At 35.3% G+C, this 18432-nt stretch overlaps 1 protein-coding gene across 1 annotated transcript; it reads left to right on the plus strand.

The window, feature by feature from the left end:
- Positions 1-9013: 9013 nt before the first annotated feature.
- Positions 9014-17831, plus strand: LOC120344602 (tRNA-dihydrouridine(16/17) synthase [NAD(P)(+)]-like). The gene is made up of 15 exons (XM_039413896.2): positions 9014-10023; positions 10093-10249; positions 10676-10788; positions 11253-11386; positions 11551-11687; positions 11988-12106; positions 12570-12659; positions 12787-12854; positions 13158-13218; positions 13703-13810; positions 14070-14231; positions 14606-14690; positions 15554-15700; positions 16423-16611; positions 17499-17831. Exons 1-15 carry the CDS (start codon positions 9823-9825, stop codon positions 17603-17605), a joined length of 1878 nt encoding a protein of 625 aa, XP_039269830.2. The 5' UTR covers positions 9014-9822; the 3' UTR covers positions 17606-17831.
- Positions 17832-18432: the final 601 nt, after the last annotated feature.

Genomic DNA, 18432 nt, shown 5'->3' on the forward strand with positions numbered 1-18432 from the left:
TTTGACATACCGTGTTCGTGCCTACATCTTGCCACACAATAATTCCACCGCGAAGGCATACCGTAGTTCAATGATACGATACCGTATCGGTACCGGTAGTCTACCGTTACCATATTAATTAAAAGTCCAAGTCTTGGTACGGTACCGTACTGTCTTTGTAATTACCACCAAAACAATTGCCAGGGTAGCCTAATTTGAACCAGAAGAATGTTAAATCTCTTATTTTCTGTCTACTGCCATTCTCTACGCTGCCCATGCCGTCAAGGACTGGATTAGCATTAACAGATTAATGCTGTAATGGGTCACATACCGGTACCGTACTCACTACGGTACGTACCGGTAGGTGGTACCTATTACCGTATCCTGGCATATGCAGGTACATTCGGGCTACATGCTAAACTTAAGAACCTTAAAATGTTCGTACGGTACGGTAACACTGACACCATGCCCTTCACTTTCTCAAACGTCGCCATCCCTAATCTGCACCACAATTCGACCGCATTTTGCCATCCCTAATCTGCCACTACGCTTCGACCGCATTTTGCCATCCCTAATCTGCCACCACGCTTCGACCGCATTTTGCCATCCCTAATCTGCCACCGTTCGACCGCATTTCGCCATCCCTAATCTGCCACGCTTCGACCGCATTTCGCCATCCCCAATTTGACTTTTCGTCCCTATTTCGCCATCCCTAATCTGCCACCTTTCGACCGTATTTCGCCATCCCTATTCTGCCATCCCCAATATGACTTTTATGCTACCACTGTAGCCAATTAGTTGTTATGTAACTACAAAACTACACCAAATTGGCCCAATTCGTGAGAAACTCATGAAAACCAAAATTAATTATTCCCGTTATAGCAATTATCAATTTCTCAAAATCCAATTTCAAGATTTAATAGCCTTTCGGTGCCATCCCATGTGAAAATAAAATTTATTTCCAGTAATATTCCAATAACGTAAATTCGAAATATCTTGTTAAAACCAAATTATCCACTTGAGAACAATTTTTTACATCTCATAATTGGAGTAAGTACGTGACCAGGAACACGGTGACTTGGCAATAACAAGTTAATTGCTAGTAATGAACTTCAAGAAAACACTTTTAATAATGTTTGATTATAGTGAACCGAAAGCTAACCAGAAACCGGAATGACGCGTGATTCTTTAATCGTTAATGTAAAAATCTGTTTCTTTATTCTATTTTAATTGCTTGGTAGAAAGCTATATATTCAGCAATGTGTTTTGTGTTAATCAGACTAGATTTGATCAAATTGTGTGTACATTGTATTTCTGTATATATTGTCGGAATTGCAATAAACTCATAAGGTGTTTTCAAACGTCTCCTTACTACAGCCGAAGGCTATCGACAGATAGACAGTTCGAATTAACGAACGCAAGACAAAACTATTGTCAGTCAATGCTGGGGTTATAACACATAAACCAGACCAATCTACAAACAATCTATGTGTCTCTCGAGATCCTTTTAAAATACCACCATTTTGGATTGATTCCCCGCAATTATGGTTTAGATGCGTTGAGAGCGCATTTTCACGAGCAGGCATACTTACTGAAACCAAAAAATTTGATGAAGTTTTGGCTGTTTTAGATAACTCAGTTATCGATAGAATTGGCTTGGATTTACTAGAGATACATGGACTTAGGCCATATGCTCAGCTTAAGGAAGCCTTGTTGACAAAATTTGCACCCACGGAAGATCAGAGATTGACTGCATTTTTGCACACTTCCGAACTAGGAGATCAAATGCCTTCTGAAATGCTAAAACGTTTGAAATTTTTAATCGGACCTGAACGTTTGCAGGAAACTCTTGCTAACAGCCTGCTCAAGAAGTTATTTTTAGAAAAGTTACCGTCATCTATCAGAAATATTTTGGCGTCAAACTACGACAATACAGTGGACCAATTGGCAATTCAAGCGGATCGAATCGTACAAAACTCGGATTTTTCAAAACAAGACACGTATGTACAAAGTCAGGTGCAAAATAAATTACTTGAAGCAAAAATTAATGACCTTGCCGATAGCTTCAGAGAATTTTCCACTAACTGGCAAAAACCGAATTATGTCAATCATCAAAATAAACGAGGATTTCAATCTACACGTTTTACGAATAATTCGTCTAGGCCCCAGTGGCGTCCGAGACGAGATTATCAGAATAACTTTCGATCCCAATCTTATCGACCCATGAATAATTATAGAAATTCAAACCAAGCTCCACATACCGATGGTCCCCAAAATTTTAGATCAAATGGACTTTGCTATTATCATAAAGCATTCGGGGATAAAGCCAAGAAATGTATGCCGGGATGTACTTATAAACACCCAAACGCAAATGCCATTCGATTAAGACGCTGAATGCGAATGGTCTGCACACGGATGGTAAGCGTCGGCAATTGTTTATATATGACGAATGTACAAAACTTGATTTTTTAATTGATTCAGGTGCTGCTATAAGTGTTTTACCTTTTTCGAAATTCAATTCTACTAGCAGGCACGCAACACATGAACTTCAAGCTGTTAATGGTACTCGTATTTCTACATTTGGAGATAAAACTTTGAATTTGAAATTACGACAGCACAAGACAATGCCATGGACTTTTACAATTGCTGACGTAAATATGCCTGTGTTGGGTAGCGATTTCTTAACTAATTATGGACTTATACTTGATTTTAAAAATCGCTTACTAATTGATCCATCTAGCACGACGAACGAGATGAAGCAAAATACAATGACTTTGGTAGCGGCAAACATCGCCTCAGGCATCAACAAGGACAATCGTTACGTTCAAATATTGAAAGAATTTCCTTCAATACTACGAGAAACAATCAATCCACTTACAACAAAACATGATGTGAGGCATTCAATTACTACAACTGGATTGCCGGTGAGAAGTAAAGTTCATAGATTACCACAGATGAAATATACAGCAGCCAAAGAACAATTTTCCAAACTCTTGAAACAAGGTATTATCTCACCATCTACAAGTGAGTGGGGTAGCCCTATTACGGTTGTTTTGAAGAAAAATGGAGACATTCATAAAACTGACTCATACAGAATTTGTGGAAATTATAAAAACCTCAATATACAAACAAAAAAGGACACATACCCAATACCAAACATCCAGTCCTTCACTAATGAAATCCATGGATCGGAAATTTTTACGAAGGTTGACTTGCGATCTGCTTATCATCAAGTTCCGATGAAATCCGAAGACATGGACAAAACAACGGTAGTTACACCTTTTGGCGCATTTCGATATCACGTGACTCCATATGGCACTAAAAATTCAGGTTCAACATTTCAAAGACTCATCGATATGGTAATCCGCAACATTCCAAATGTTTTTGCTTATGTCGATGATATTTTGGTATTTTCCAAATCACCGGAAGAACACGAAGAGCATCTCAGACAACTTTTTCAAAGATTACACGACTACGGTCTAATAATTAATTTCGACAAATGTCTGTTTGGAGTACCTGAATTAACATTTCTTGGATATCATGTGAATAATAAAGGAATACGGCCTATCAAATCAAAGGTAAATGCTTTACGGAACTACCCTCGTCCGAAAACCAAACGACAGCTACGTGCTTACTTGGGAATGTACACTTTCTACCAAAAATGTTTACCTCATTGTGCTAACATATTGGCTCCACTTCATAAAATGTGCTCTCATTACTCGAACAAGTATCAGAAAATTACTTGGACCAAAGAACATGACGAAGCTTTTGAAAAATCGAAAAATGCATTGAGTGATTTTGCATTATTAAACCACCCAGACCCAGAAGCAGAAATATCTCTTGCGGTGGACGCTTCAGGAGATTCGATTGGAAGTGTATTACAACAAAAGAGAAATAATCAATGGGAACCATTAGGATTTTTCTCAAAATCGTTAAACCCAGCCCAACGGAAATATTCTACTTTTGATCGGGAACTACTGGCTGCTTATCTGAGTGTCAAACATTTTCGATATGATTTGGAAGGACGTTCGTTTTTCATCCTCTCTGACCATAAACCATTGACGTATGCCCTACACAAAAGTGCTGAAAGATCATCTCCACGACAAGTTCGTCATCTCGATTTTATAAGTCAATACACAAATGACATGAGATATATTGCTGGAAGCAGTAATGTGGTAGCCGATGCTTTGTCTAGAGCGACAATTGCCGCATTCTCACACTTGCCTACAACTCTAACCTTGTCTGACATCGCTTTGGAACAACGTAAGGATCCGGACATTCAAAACCTGTACAATGAACCTAAAAGCATGGAATTACGATTTGTGAAACTTAGTGACGATTTACATCTACTATGCGATTCAAAACTATCAACACTACGCCCAGTTATTCCGAAGAAATTTCGAAAACGTATATTCGATACGAATCATCAATTAAGTCACCCTGGAATTCGAGCAACTCAAGATCTTATTCAAGCAAGATATATTTGGCCAAACATGAACATTGACATCAGGAAAATGTGCCGAGCGTGTATTCCATGCCAATCATGTAAAATTCAAAGGCACACGATCTCACCTTTGCAAACTATCGTAACTCCAGACGAAAGATTCTACCATATCAACATTGACATTGCTGGACCTTTACCACCATCTAACGGATATAATTATATACTCCTCATTGTGGACAAATTTTCGAGATGGGTGGAAGCTATTCCTATCAAAGACATAACATCTGAAACGGTAGTTAAAACATTTTTTCTGTTCTGGATTTCTAAATATGGCGTACCTGCAATCATCACCAGTGACCGTGGAGGTTGCTTTCAAAGTGTTCTATGGCAAGAAGCAATGCAATTTCTCGGTTCTCAACACATTTCAACCACTAGCTATCACCCAGCCTCAAACGCAGCTGTTGAAAGACAAATACGACAATTAAAAGCATCTCTGATGACTCACTGCCGGAATACTGCAGATTGGTATCAAAACTTGGGTTTAGTTCTACTTGGCATGCGAACTGCCATTAAACAGGACTTAGGATACAGTAGCGCCGAACTACTTTATGGAACACCATTGAAATTGCCTGGAGAATTTTTCTCGACCAACCAACCGGGTATCAACACTAACCCTCAGGCGTTTATGAAACGCTTGAGCAGTTTCATCAATAAGTTGAAACCAATCCAACCGAGAACACCTCTAAATAGAAAGACATTCTTATCACCAGAATTGAATACTTGCAGTCACATCTTTCTACGTGTTGACGCAGTTAGAAGACCACTGGTACCACCTTATCAAGGACCTTTTCGTGTTATACAAAAATACGACAAGTTTTTTAAGATTGATTTTAAAGGCAAACCTACCACTGTTTCTATTGATAGAGTTAAGCCGGCTCATGAAGAAATTTTCACTCCCGATACTCAGGACATTTCTAATTCAAATACCCCAACTCTTGAATCTGACGTACTAATACACAGATATAACGTACCAATATCAACCGATATTGACGACTCTTTACTTATTACGCAGAACGAGGAAACTAATAGCAATCAACAAGGTTCAGGATCAATACAATCAAGGACTCGACACGGAAGGACAACTAGACCGCCACAGAGAGACGATTATGTTTACTATTAAGTGCCTCGCAATCTGTATGTATCTTTTTGTTTATTCGTCTAGTCTGCCATTTAAATCTGCTTTACCAACTCCAACAGTTACAGTAAACCTATGCCACCCCAATAGACCCAAAGCTGAATACTTTATTCAGAAGCCCAATAATTGTACTAAGGAGACACCCCAAACCATTAAGCAATGCTCTGTTACGGTACATGAATTATCTTCTAGCTATACAAATATTACTTTATATGTATGTCAGAAATCTGCTACTAAATGGTCTAGTCATTATTTTTTCTTTGGTGCACATTCGAGTAAACTGACTTCTACCATGATAGAACCACCCACCCCTTTATATTGTGAAGATTGGGTACACACGTTAAAAGCTGATAATATTGGAGATTTAGAACCCACTTCCCCAGATACTTGGTCCACTCAAAACAAGGCAAAAGTTACTTATAGTTGGCCATCCTCTAGACACGGACAAGTGATCAATGCTCATTTGTCTCGTATTCAAATTTCGTATGATCCTTTTCATGGGGTAATGTTAGGTGCTTTCCCTTCAATTTCCACCTGCAACATATTAACTGGGTCATGCACGTTAGGAAGTCAAACTTTAATTTGGAAACACCATCCTTTAATTGATTGCCCTCAATACCAAACAACTGTTACTGAACTTATTTTACATTATAATTCTTCTAATCAGATTTACCGCTTAGATTTTCCAAAACTTGGGCAATCAATCCATAACTGGGGTTCATGTGGCAAGTCAGTTAAAAGATGTTTTAAGTCTGATACTTTTTGTACCAATAATGGTTTGTTATTCGAAACGCAACAATGCATTGCACTTGATGGTTCATCCCTTTTTACTCTTAAATATCCCGCCTTTAATTACGATTATACTGTGAAGAATTTTTCAGAATCTTCTCCTCTAATTGGGTTTATTCAAGAAAGCACTGATAGGGTTTCCGAGGTAATAAACAAATTGACAGCAGATATTAATTATTTGGAATGCCAAATTGAAAGCATTCTAACCACTAATATTAAACTCCTGTCTAAACAATACCCCGGTAAGATCCTAAGTCAGTTACTAGGTGGGAACAGAGCAGCTATCACCGTGGGTGATATATTGACCGAAATTGAATGCCAACGTATTAACGTTACCGTTCTTAGGAACCTCTTTTTACAGGGTAAATATGCTACCCGACCTTTAGTGCACTTTATTAATAATAGCAATGAAACGATCATTGCACAAATATTCCCTGATTCTAACGCTTATGTGGGTATTCATTTTTTTGAAAATTATACGCCTGGTCGTATATTTACGTTTCAAATTGACGGTCGGTTCTATAACTACGTCAATTATACTTTAAATCATGCGGATATGCATGTAAAATTTCTGAGACCCACATTCAAGCCTTTTGTCGACAATTTTAATCCTATCGATTACAACGAAGCATATAACGAATTACCAAGGGGACACCAGGGTTATGATGATATTAATAATATGTTATTATCAATCAGCCACATTAACCTTATTCGAGAACGAATATTAAGTGAGCAAACCCTAACTAATGCAGATAGCACATCAGACACTGATACTGATGCTATCTCACATGAAGTGCAAGACACTTTTGTTCATGCCCTCTCCTTCATTAAGACGTCAATTTTATCAGGTATTTATATGCTCTTATTCCATTTATCTCTCATTTGGGCCACTATTTGGACCGTTTGTTTTATCAAGAAACTTTGCCCAAAACTGAGAGATCAAGGACTTCCTAGAATACAACGGCTTCGGCAATACTTGGCTGCTCGCAGGGAACAAGTGAACCCTGTTGAACCACCTCAACCTCTTGTGCAAAACAATAGACAAGATCAGGGGGGTCAAATCTATCAATCTAGACCAAATCCCAATAATAGATCAAATTCGAACTTATACCCTAGTCTGGCAGACTAGTCGAATAGCAATGCTCATATTGTACATATATATTATACTTTAACATAATTTCTTTCTAACATGTGTTTTACGAAGAATTAAATACTTCGTGCATTTACATCAATACCTATAACAATAATATACCTCATGTATAACTATCTCAGGAATAACTATATTTAATCTATCTTTATACAGCTTAAAATTTATTTTTTATTTTTAGTTGAATTTCATGAAAACAGCACGTCATTTCCGCCTTCTCAGCCCAAATTGCATCCTTAGAATTCTCCGAACTCCTGCGGGGGAGTTATGTAGCCAATTAGTTGTTATGTAACTACAAAACTACACCAAATTGGCCCAATTCGTGAGAAACTCATGAAAACCAAAATTAATTATTCCCGTTATAGCAATTATCAATTTCTCAAAATCCAATTTCAAGATTTAATAGCCTTTCGGTGCCATCCCATGTGAAAATAAAATTTATTTCCAGTAATATTCCAATAACGTAAATTCGAAATATCTTGTTAAAACCAAATTATCCACTTGAGAACAATTTTTTACATCTCATAATTGGAGTAAGTACGTGACCAGGAACACGGTGACTTGGCAATAACAAGTTAATTGCTAGTAATGAACTTCAAGAAAACACTTTTAATAATGTTTGATTATAGTGAACCGAAAGCTAACCAGAAACCGGAATGACGCGTGATTCTTTAATCGTTAATGTAAAAATCTGTTTCTTTATTCTATTTTAATTGCTTGGTAGAAAGCTATATATTCAGCAATGTGTTTTGTGTTAATCAGACTAGATTTGATCAAATTGTGTGTACATTGTATTTCTGTATATATTGTCGGAATTGCAATAAACTCATAAGGTGTTTTCAAACGTCTCCTTACTACAGCCGAAGGCTATCGACAGATAGACAGTTCGAATTAACGAACGCAAGACAAAACTATTGTCAGTCAATGCTGGGGTTATAACACATAAACCAGACCAATCTACAAACAATCTATGTGTAGTGGTAACTAATCACTATACCACCACTATAGGAAATTAGTGCTAGCGTCACAGCCATTTTCAGCGCGTGTTTCGAGACTTGGTGTTCCAGTTGTTTGGTTGTTCTGACACCTATTCCTGTATTCTGTTGGCTTGGCGCGTTGGCTCAGTTGAATATTTCGGAAATAAAACACCACTATGGCAGAAAGGAAGAAAAAGGAGAGCATTTTAGACCTTTCAAAATATTTGGATCGACCTATAAGGGTTAAATTTCACGGCGGACGAGAGGCAACAGGAGTTTTGAAAGGATTTGACCCACTTTTAAATCTTGTACTGGACAGTACCACAGAGTTTCTTCGGGATCCAGATGATCCATACAAACTCACAGAAGATACAAGACAGCTTGGACTGACTGTATGTCGAGGAACAAATGTTGTTTTGATATGTCCACAGGATGGCATGGAAGCAATTCCCAATCCCTTTGTTCAACATGAGTGACACCCTTGCATTTACAGTCATCACTGCATCACTATACTGTCTGGCAGATTGGAAGGGTTGCAACCCTGTACATCATGCATTAGTTGAAAGTACTTTGGATCTTGTTGCATTGACCATTATCAGAATATAGTGTACTGAAATAATCGAACTGCGAAGTTAGATCAGTAATGCGGTATTGTGTTTCAGCATTTTGCTGTTTTGTTGGGCTAAGCTGCTTTTGACATCTTTAATATTAAGCTCAAATGACTGTAGGAATTTTTGAGCGCTGCTGTAAGTCAAATTAAATTTTGACCCGGTATTTTAATTTGTGCATGGTGAGTTACAATAGATATCAAAAGTCTGTTTAATTTGGAATTAGTAAATAGTGCTGTGAATGGTAATATTTATTTGGATGCCAAGCCTTATGTTGTCTGCTATTTATTGAGTTATCTGAAGTATATAACTTATATGTAAATATCAGCTTTTAGGGCAGCAGTAGTCACTTGCAACGGCTGAGATGAAATAAAATTGATAACATTAATGGCCTATTATTTGAACAGGATTATTATGCACAATCATGCTTTATTTCCAGGGTCATGCAGTCTTGTTGATGTTACATCAGAATGTTTACATGCTGTCATTAATCTCTTGAGGATTAAATAATGAATAAACTTCTAATACCTTAATTGTGTTTTCCGATCGAACCTGTCTTTCTCAATATTTCCATTTCATGCTTATAACATTTTTCTATGATTTTTTTTAAAATTAGTTCATCAGTTTTTTACTTCTCGATTACTATTCAACTTTCTTGAAGTATTTTTTATACTATTTGTGGAATGCTCATCAGCTCAGCAAGTAGCAAAAAAACAAAATCTATAAATCATGTTCTTGGAGAATCGAAATATATTCTGGCTCCTATGGTTGACCAGAGTGAGCTGGCATGGCGAATTTTAGCGAGAAAATATGGAGCACAATTATGTTTTACACCAATGTTTAATGCAAATGTAATATTAAAAGACTTAACATATCGCAAAAAGGTGAGACATATTTGATTTGTTTTATTAGCCGATGATAAACAATCAACTTTTAAAGTTTGCTGTATTTAGGTGTTGAAGGACCTTTCCTGTGAAGAAGACCGGCCATTGATAGTCCAATTTTGTGCAAATACCCCAGAACAGCTATTGGAAGCCGCAAAAATAGTTCAACCTTTCTGTGATGCAATTGATCTCAACCTTGGTTGTCCTCAACACATTGCAAGACGCGGTGAGTAGAAATTGATTTAATAGCAGGGTTAAATCAGGTTGAAGTTCACTGTCTGATTCAATGGCTGTAATTGTCAAAGACGTTTTTGTTTTCGGAAAAAAACTACATGTTTTGTAAAAAAATAGTCCTCGTTTACATTTTTATTTGCATTTTTTGTATCGAAAATAGCTTAATATAGCTCGATTTTATTGTAATGTAATGACACTATAATTTAATCTTTATAATATATGTTTGCTTTTCATCGCAAAATCCTTCTTATCAAAAATTTTGCACAGTCGAAGCAACCTGTCATTGATTTTGAATGTGTAGGATATAGCTAAAACAGTAGATATATCCTATTTTTTCACCTTAACCAAACCAGCTAAATCCTTCTCAATCCCTTTTTCTAGATTCAATATTATTGCATATTCTATTTATATACAACAGGTCATTTTGGTGCGTTCTTACAAGACAGTTGGGAGTTGCTACACAAAATGATTTATGCTGCTAACGATGTGCTTGATATCCCGGTTACAGCAAAAATCAGAATCTTCCCAGAGGTCAGTGGAAATTGACAAAGCATGATTTAATTTAAAAAATTGTCAAAGTTCAAGCTAGTTTGCTTTTAATCTGTTAGCCTTGTGTTTGAGAAAAAGAATATCTACTTTAAGTGTCTGTGGTACGGTATGTAAGAGATTTTTAATATGATTGCTATTCTCGCTGTTCACTCTGAACATTGTCCTGTACTATTAACTTGTGGCATGCGAGCATACAACAGTGGTTTTCAACCTTTTTGGTGGAGTGACACCATGTAACATTTCAAAGACTTTAGGACCCCCTGTACAATAGTTCAATTGTCTAAATTGTACAGACTATGAATCTATATAAGAGCAAATCTAATAATCACAAAACAAAATGATCTCTAAAGTGTAGAAAATTTATTAGAAGTGTCGAGCATTCGGTTTTGTAAAATACGATTTTTTTAAACTATTTTGAATTCTCATGAATTTCTTTGATACCGAAGGTGGAGAAAACTGTAGCTTATGCAAAAATGTTGGAATCTGCCGGATGTAGTATGTTATCAGTACATGGTAGAACTATTGAGCAGAAAGGAATAATGACTGGTTTGGCTGATTGGAATCAAGTGAAAGAAGTGAAGTAAGTTTTTATCTTTAGCTATGGATCTACAAAAGTAGTTTTCCTATCAATTTCTCATTGGTTATACAATCAATCAAGATGAATTATGACACAAATTTTTTTCACAAATGTCATTCATACCCCAGATACTTTTCTAAATTGCAATTTATTTTCAAATATTCCAGGAAAAATTTACAAATTCCTGTGATATCAAATGGAAACATCCAAAATTTAGAAGACATACATCAATGTATTGAACAAACAGGAGTAGATGGTGTTATGGTGGCGGAGTCCCATTTATCCAATCCTTGTATATTTATTGGTAAGTTCAGGCGTTTTTATGTTGTTCAATTTAATTCCAAGAATATAGTTCAATATTGACTTTTGAAAGATGTTATTCTCAATGTTCAGCAAGCAAATTTTAATCAGTTATATCGTATTTCTAACATTTCCTGTTAACGTGGTTTAAATTTAAAGTAATATTTATTGCTATCGAGGTTTTTCATTCATCTATCAGACAAGAGTTGATGTGAAACTTTGAACGTTATTTGAACTAAAATTTTAGCATATGTTCATGCTCTAACTAGATTCATTTATGTTCATTTTTTCTTTTCGTTTACAGGAGAAAATCCTAGTGTGTATAAGATGACAAAAGAGTATCTTGCCCTTGTTCGGATCCATCAATGTCCCATCAGTTTTGTGAGATCCCATCTTTTCAAGCTATGGGTTCATACTTTGAAAGTAACATTTATATATCTGTATTATCTTATGTGGAATACCTTTATATTCTGCCTCAAACAATTTGGTCTGTAAAGTTGTATCGACTTCCTTATTGCATCCACTCAAAAACTGTGAATAAAACTTGACTATATTTGTGATTGTAAATTTTTGATGGTAGAAATATTTTCATTTGAACATTTGTCATATATAACATTTGATATCTGATTCTTTGACAAAAATTTGACTTTGACCGAAATTAGAAAATCATTTGAAATAAATAATGGGTATTTTAACCAATTTTGTTATTAAAATCAGTTTCTATGAATACTAAATGATCTGTGCATCCTTCGTTGAATATGACCCAATTTTGGAAATTTTCTAAATTAAAAATATTTAGGATGTATTTGGCATAGTATATGATTCTGCTTCAGTCATGTCATGATATGTGACATTTTTAACTTCATTTTAAAACTTTTTTCTACAGGTCTATCCCGACTTCCAATTAGCACTCGGTAGGGCACAAAATCTTGATGACATGGAAAATATAAATGATGAGATCAACCAAGCTTGTCAGGTTTGTATTAATTCACAATTTGTTCAGACGTTCACGTAAGAAAAAACTGAAAATGTTCAATATCATTCACCTTAAATGAATTCATTTTAATTTCCAAATTTTTTTATAACTTTAATTTTCAATATAGGAGGATGATGAAGCTTGTCCAATCACTGTAAATGGTTTTCCTCACTATGTTTGTCAACCTTATGTAAGGTAGGTATTACTTTTATGTCAGATATATGTATCATCCTTACCTGATACATTGCTTATTATTATTGCTTGGGGGATTCATGGTCACAATGTCAGGGGCTGATAGAGTTGATACAATATTTTTCTGGTTAACTGGTTAATGTTTCAATCTCACAACAATGCCATTATGTCAATTATTGCTGTGAGATTATTTGGAAAAATCTGCAGAATCTGTGAAATACCATTGCACAACTCAGATCTTTGATCAAACACTTTTTGCTTTTACATTTTTTCTCTGTTTTAAAACTACCGGTATGTTATTTTTAGAACTCGAAAGCATAAAGAAGAACAAGATGAAAGTGAAAATAAAACTGAAAGAGAGTTGTCTGTGAGTATGGTTTCTGGCTTATGTAGTTCTTCTAAGACAATCGTAATACTTTTGTATACTAGATTGGGAACAAAACTCCGTTTATGCTTACTGTAGCGATTCTCAAAGCCAGGAATTATCCATATCAGCTTCCAAGAAGTTCCGCTCCAGATATCGACATGGAAGCTCTGTGTGAACCAGTATCCAATGAAAATTCTCGTAACAAAAAAACAGAATACACACGTTGCTCTTTCAGTGGTCCTATTCCTATCTTTTCCTCTATCTAGAAGTCATTGCAAATTTAGGCTTGCAACCTTGCTATAAGTATCCATATTCAATATATAATTTTATGATAGAGATATTTGCTATTTTCACTCTTGTTCGGGGGATACTTTGCCTATTTTCACTTTCATTCTACTTTTCAGGATATTAATATTTGAAATTGCATTATTGCGCAATAAACCTATGGCTGGATTATTCTCTTGATTATATTAACTTTTAACAGCGTAATCAGCAAAGACGTCTTTTACGTTATCAGCGTAAAGTTGAAACATTAAAGTTTAAACGAAAATCTGAAAGGGAACGCAGAAAGGAAAAAAGAGCAGTAGAAAAGGTTTGAATTTTAACAATAACGCCAACTTTTTAACGTTTTGAATAACAATTACACGTTGACCTATAGACCTGCATGACGACATATATGTATTGAAGATGCAGATATAATGGCAATCATAAGGTGAAGCATGAAGCAAGCTGGGCAGTCAATGGTACTTGAAATGGGTTAGGGATAGACGGAAAAATCCAGCTACCTATGTCACCTACTCCATCATACTGACTTTTTTGTTCAGTCATGAACTATTGTTTAATTTTTACAGCTCAATGACTTAACCCTGGAATCATGTCCATCACCAAGAACGCATTCTACAAGTAAACTTGCTAAATCATTAATAAACTGTCGATTAAAAGAAGCTATGCAATGTATTGATTCTCTTAAAGTTTGTGTTGATCTGTCGTGGACTAATAGTATGAATAACAAGGTAGTTTTAATAGTTGTTTCATCACACTTTTATAATTCAAAAACGTTTTGGATTGTTGTTTATTTTTTCATTTTGGATCAAATTTGTGAACATCGTGAACAACCAACTGTGCTTTCTGGGTATGTTAATCTATGCAGATTCTTCATGATTTTTTGAAGAACAGATTTCAGTGTAATCCAAATATCTTGTGAATGGGAGGAAAATTTAATATTGTGACACCCTAACTCTTGCTCAGAGAAAACAAAGCCAAGTTTCTCAAGTTGAGGAATTTATATAAATATTTAATGTTTGAGATTTATGAATTTTTTTCCCTTGGATAATCCGAATTCTCTGTCACTTATTTACTATTTGTAAATTATATCATTTCTGTACAGGAAGTATCAAAGTTAGCAGGTCAAATAGGAAGGTTATATGGATCTAACAGAAAAGCATCTTCTCCTGCTTCTTTGTATTTTACTGGTTTGTTTCATTTTCTCTATTTCAACTGTGCATTTTTTTAAATTCTGTCCCCTAAAAATACAGTACTAAAACTTTTATCATTGCAATTTGTGTTAAGTTGCCTGTAACTGTGAAAACTGAACGTTGTTTTTATAAAATCAGTGCTTCAAAATTTATCCTGTATTGGGACTGCGGCCCAATTTAAATACTGCACTCCCAACTCCGTGGCAACAAAATTTTGATAAGCTGAACTTTGGCGTGCTCATGCCTTTTTTAATTGAGAATACTTATTCAACTTGATGTTTTTTGAGTTTTTTTTTTAAAAAATTTTACGTTGATTGTAACCATGATAATTATCAGCATTAGGTCTTAAATTCAGTCTCTCGACTATTAGAATTCAAATTTCGACTCTCATTTCCTGGGAGTTTGAAATGTGACTATGGCCCAGATTCCAACAACAATAAAAACATGCAATCTTTAAACTCTGACTCCATAACCCTGTTGAAAATGCTAAGGAATATTTGTGTTTGCTGTAATTTTGAATGGCTGTTCATACAAACATTTGAATTGTTGACATCTGCTGTAAATATTCACATGTAGTAACTTCATCCCTTTGCATAATATCCATGTTGTAATCATGCTAATTTCAAAGTCTAGTATCCAAAGCATTGTGGAAATAAAGGTTTTCATGTATTGCAGTCAATTGCAAATAAATCTGTCTTCATAATTTTGATTTCAAGAGAACGGAATTTAAGAGAAATTTGAAATCAAATGTCTTTCAAAGTATTTGTGCATTTATATGAGTTAAATGCAATTAATATTTCTTTTTAGCTGAAAATGTTTCCAGTATAAGAAGAAAACAATATTTTTGTTTGAATTTCCAGGTTTTTCTTCGGATTCCCACCTGTATCAGGAATGTACTCGAAAACACAATGGATTTGAGAATTATAAAATAACTGTGACAGAAAATAGTTTTTTATCTTTGTTTGATAAAGAAAATCTTATCTATTTATCACCGGATGCAGAGATAGGTAAGATGTTATGAATGAAGATTTTGATTTAGTAGATCACTGCTTAAGTACTTTTGGCACCTCCTCGAATTGAAAAATATTTCTTACTCAAGATTTCAGGTGTTCTTTTAATTGTCTTTTGAAAATGCCTTGTTGTCTTAATTCTGAGGTATTGTCAGAAATTTTGATTTCGATCAACACCATTAAAAGTTTGTAATTCCGACTGACATTTCTGGGAAATTCAGAATTTTGACTGCAAAGAGTTTTCGATGTTGTTGAAAACATACCAAACTCCTTAAGTACACAAGCCCTGTTCCAGCAATGTTAATGAACAATGAAGTACATTGCTGTATTTCAATGCAAAACACTATGAAACTCCATATCAGTAGTTTTCAACCTTTATTGTGGAACGATAGAAAATTTCTTTAGGCTCTGGAAACCCCTGTGAAATTGATTGTAATTGTCATTATAAAATATGTCACGGAACACGAAACAGTTATTATTTGTTCATTAGAACCGTGTATTAGAGTATATTTGTTCAATATACATAGAATAATAATATAGACTCTCGTATTCAAGTGTAACCTTGCGCAACCCCTGGACTGCGCTGCCGGAACCCTGAACGGCACCCTGGTTGAAAACCAATGCTCCCTTTATATCATAGATTAAAAGTTCAATAAATGATGTGATGTAGTTGCCAAGAATTATAATTTTTTTCATTCTCCAAATGTTTAAAATTACAGAATTAGACGCTGTCGATGCATCTCATATTTATATACTCGGTGGATTAGTTGATGAAACTGTCCGCAAACAACTGACCAATGATCGAGCTTCTGAAATAAGAATATCTTGTCGACGTCTTCCCATACATACATATATGCACCGATCTGGTCACCATCACAGTTATTCAACTGTGCTTGCTATCAATCAAGGTATGGGAAAAAGAAATGTTTGCATTTCTGACGCTAAGATATTTATTTGCTTGCTTCAATGGTGTGTTCGTTACTGATCAAAATCTATATGGTACTATCGTAGATTCGTAGTATGTGTACCAGGTTAGGGTTAGTTAGGCCATAATTTTATTCCGATTTTCCTCATTTTAGTTCTATTAAGAGTTTGGGGACTGTCTGTGTTAGCCAAGTGAAAATCCCCCTGGTCATAGGTTTCAGTCCATTTGCACAAATTGATGTAAAGTAGGCGAGCACAATTAGTTACCTTCATATTGATACACACAAGGGGGTTTGTGTTTTTACTTTTCCAGCTCGTTTCGTTATGTATATTGTTTCTGACAATAGATTCCAAACCATTGTTTATGAGTAGGACACTTTATATTAAGTCCATACTATTTCTGTGAAAAGTCATTTTTAGTATGTTTCTTAAACCAAATGTATGTTTTTTTTTTGAACAAAACACAAATGTTTTTTTTATTTATATACTAATATTTAGTTGCTCTAAATGTACTTGTCGCTCAAGAAAGAATATCTATACTCAAATACTTATTCAACCTAATACATATATACTGGTATATGTTATAATAATAAGGGCTTCCGAAGTATGCGAACCAAGATAGCGGACATCGGAACGTAACAGGTTAGGGTTAGGCGATAATTTTTTTCCAATTTTCCTTATTTTAGTCCTATTATCAGTTCGGAGACTAGCCAAGAGCCTCCCGTAGTAATTATACCTAAAATTATGGCCTAACCCTAGTACCCATATTACATTGCGATGTCCGCCATCTTGGTTCGCATACTTCGGGAGCACCTAATAATATCTATATTAACAGCGATGGGGATTCCTTCTAATGCCACGTTTTATTTAGTATTCGACATCTTGTTGTCCTACTATTGCACTAAGAATTGGAGAGAAGCGTTGATGAAAGGAATGCCTCCAAGAAAAGGATTTTTAATAAATGAGGATGTTAGCTGACCATATCTATGCACCACAGATGCCTTGATTGTGTTGCCTATTTATTTCAGCTCTATCGGCAATCATTAAAAGTATTCATTTTACGAGAATGATTTTCTTATAACATTCATGCCTGGACTATTCTTGAGAAATGAAATATATATTTTGCTTTCGCATTTTGTAAAAATTTAAATTTAAAATATGTGAATTGTGGACACTTTTAAAAATTATATACCGGGCCTACCTATTTGTGCATTTCACTGGGCGGAAGTAAAAATACGATTTTTGGGGATATTTCTTTGTCAAACTGAGACTGCAAGTATTATATTTCATACAAGGGATTAGGTTGTCGGGTTTATTTAAGCTCGGTAATCTAAATATCTTGAGTGATAAGAACTCCATACTTATCGATTCGTAAACTTTGTTTATGGCTGATCAGTTTTAAATTGAGATGTTAGAGTTGGTGACCGTACATTTGAACCCATGTACATTTGAACCCATGCGTATATCCACGGGTTCAATCTATATGCGGGTGCTAAAACCCATGGGTTAGTGTTAGTATGGGTTTAACTATCCGTGAAACAGAAAAAATTCCATAGGTGCAATAGCATACAGGTGCAATTGTCATGGGCTCAAATGTAATGGAACCGTTAGTTTCGTACCCCGTCTGGGCAGCGCAGGAATTAAGACCGGTGAAACAATGACTATGGCTGATTGAAATTGCCAGAAACATTCCACTGAAATAACGATGAAGCAGGTATTGTTGAGATCGATGTATGGATTTGGAATACATTTATTTTGACTGACGTGGTGTTATGTAGTACCCGCGGGCCAGATGCGTCCGACCA

This window comes from Styela clava, chromosome 5, assembly GCF_964204865.1.
Source record: "Styela clava chromosome 5, kaStyClav1.hap1.2, whole genome shotgun sequence".
Taxonomy (NCBI): domain Eukaryota; kingdom Metazoa; phylum Chordata; class Ascidiacea; order Stolidobranchia; family Styelidae; genus Styela; species Styela clava.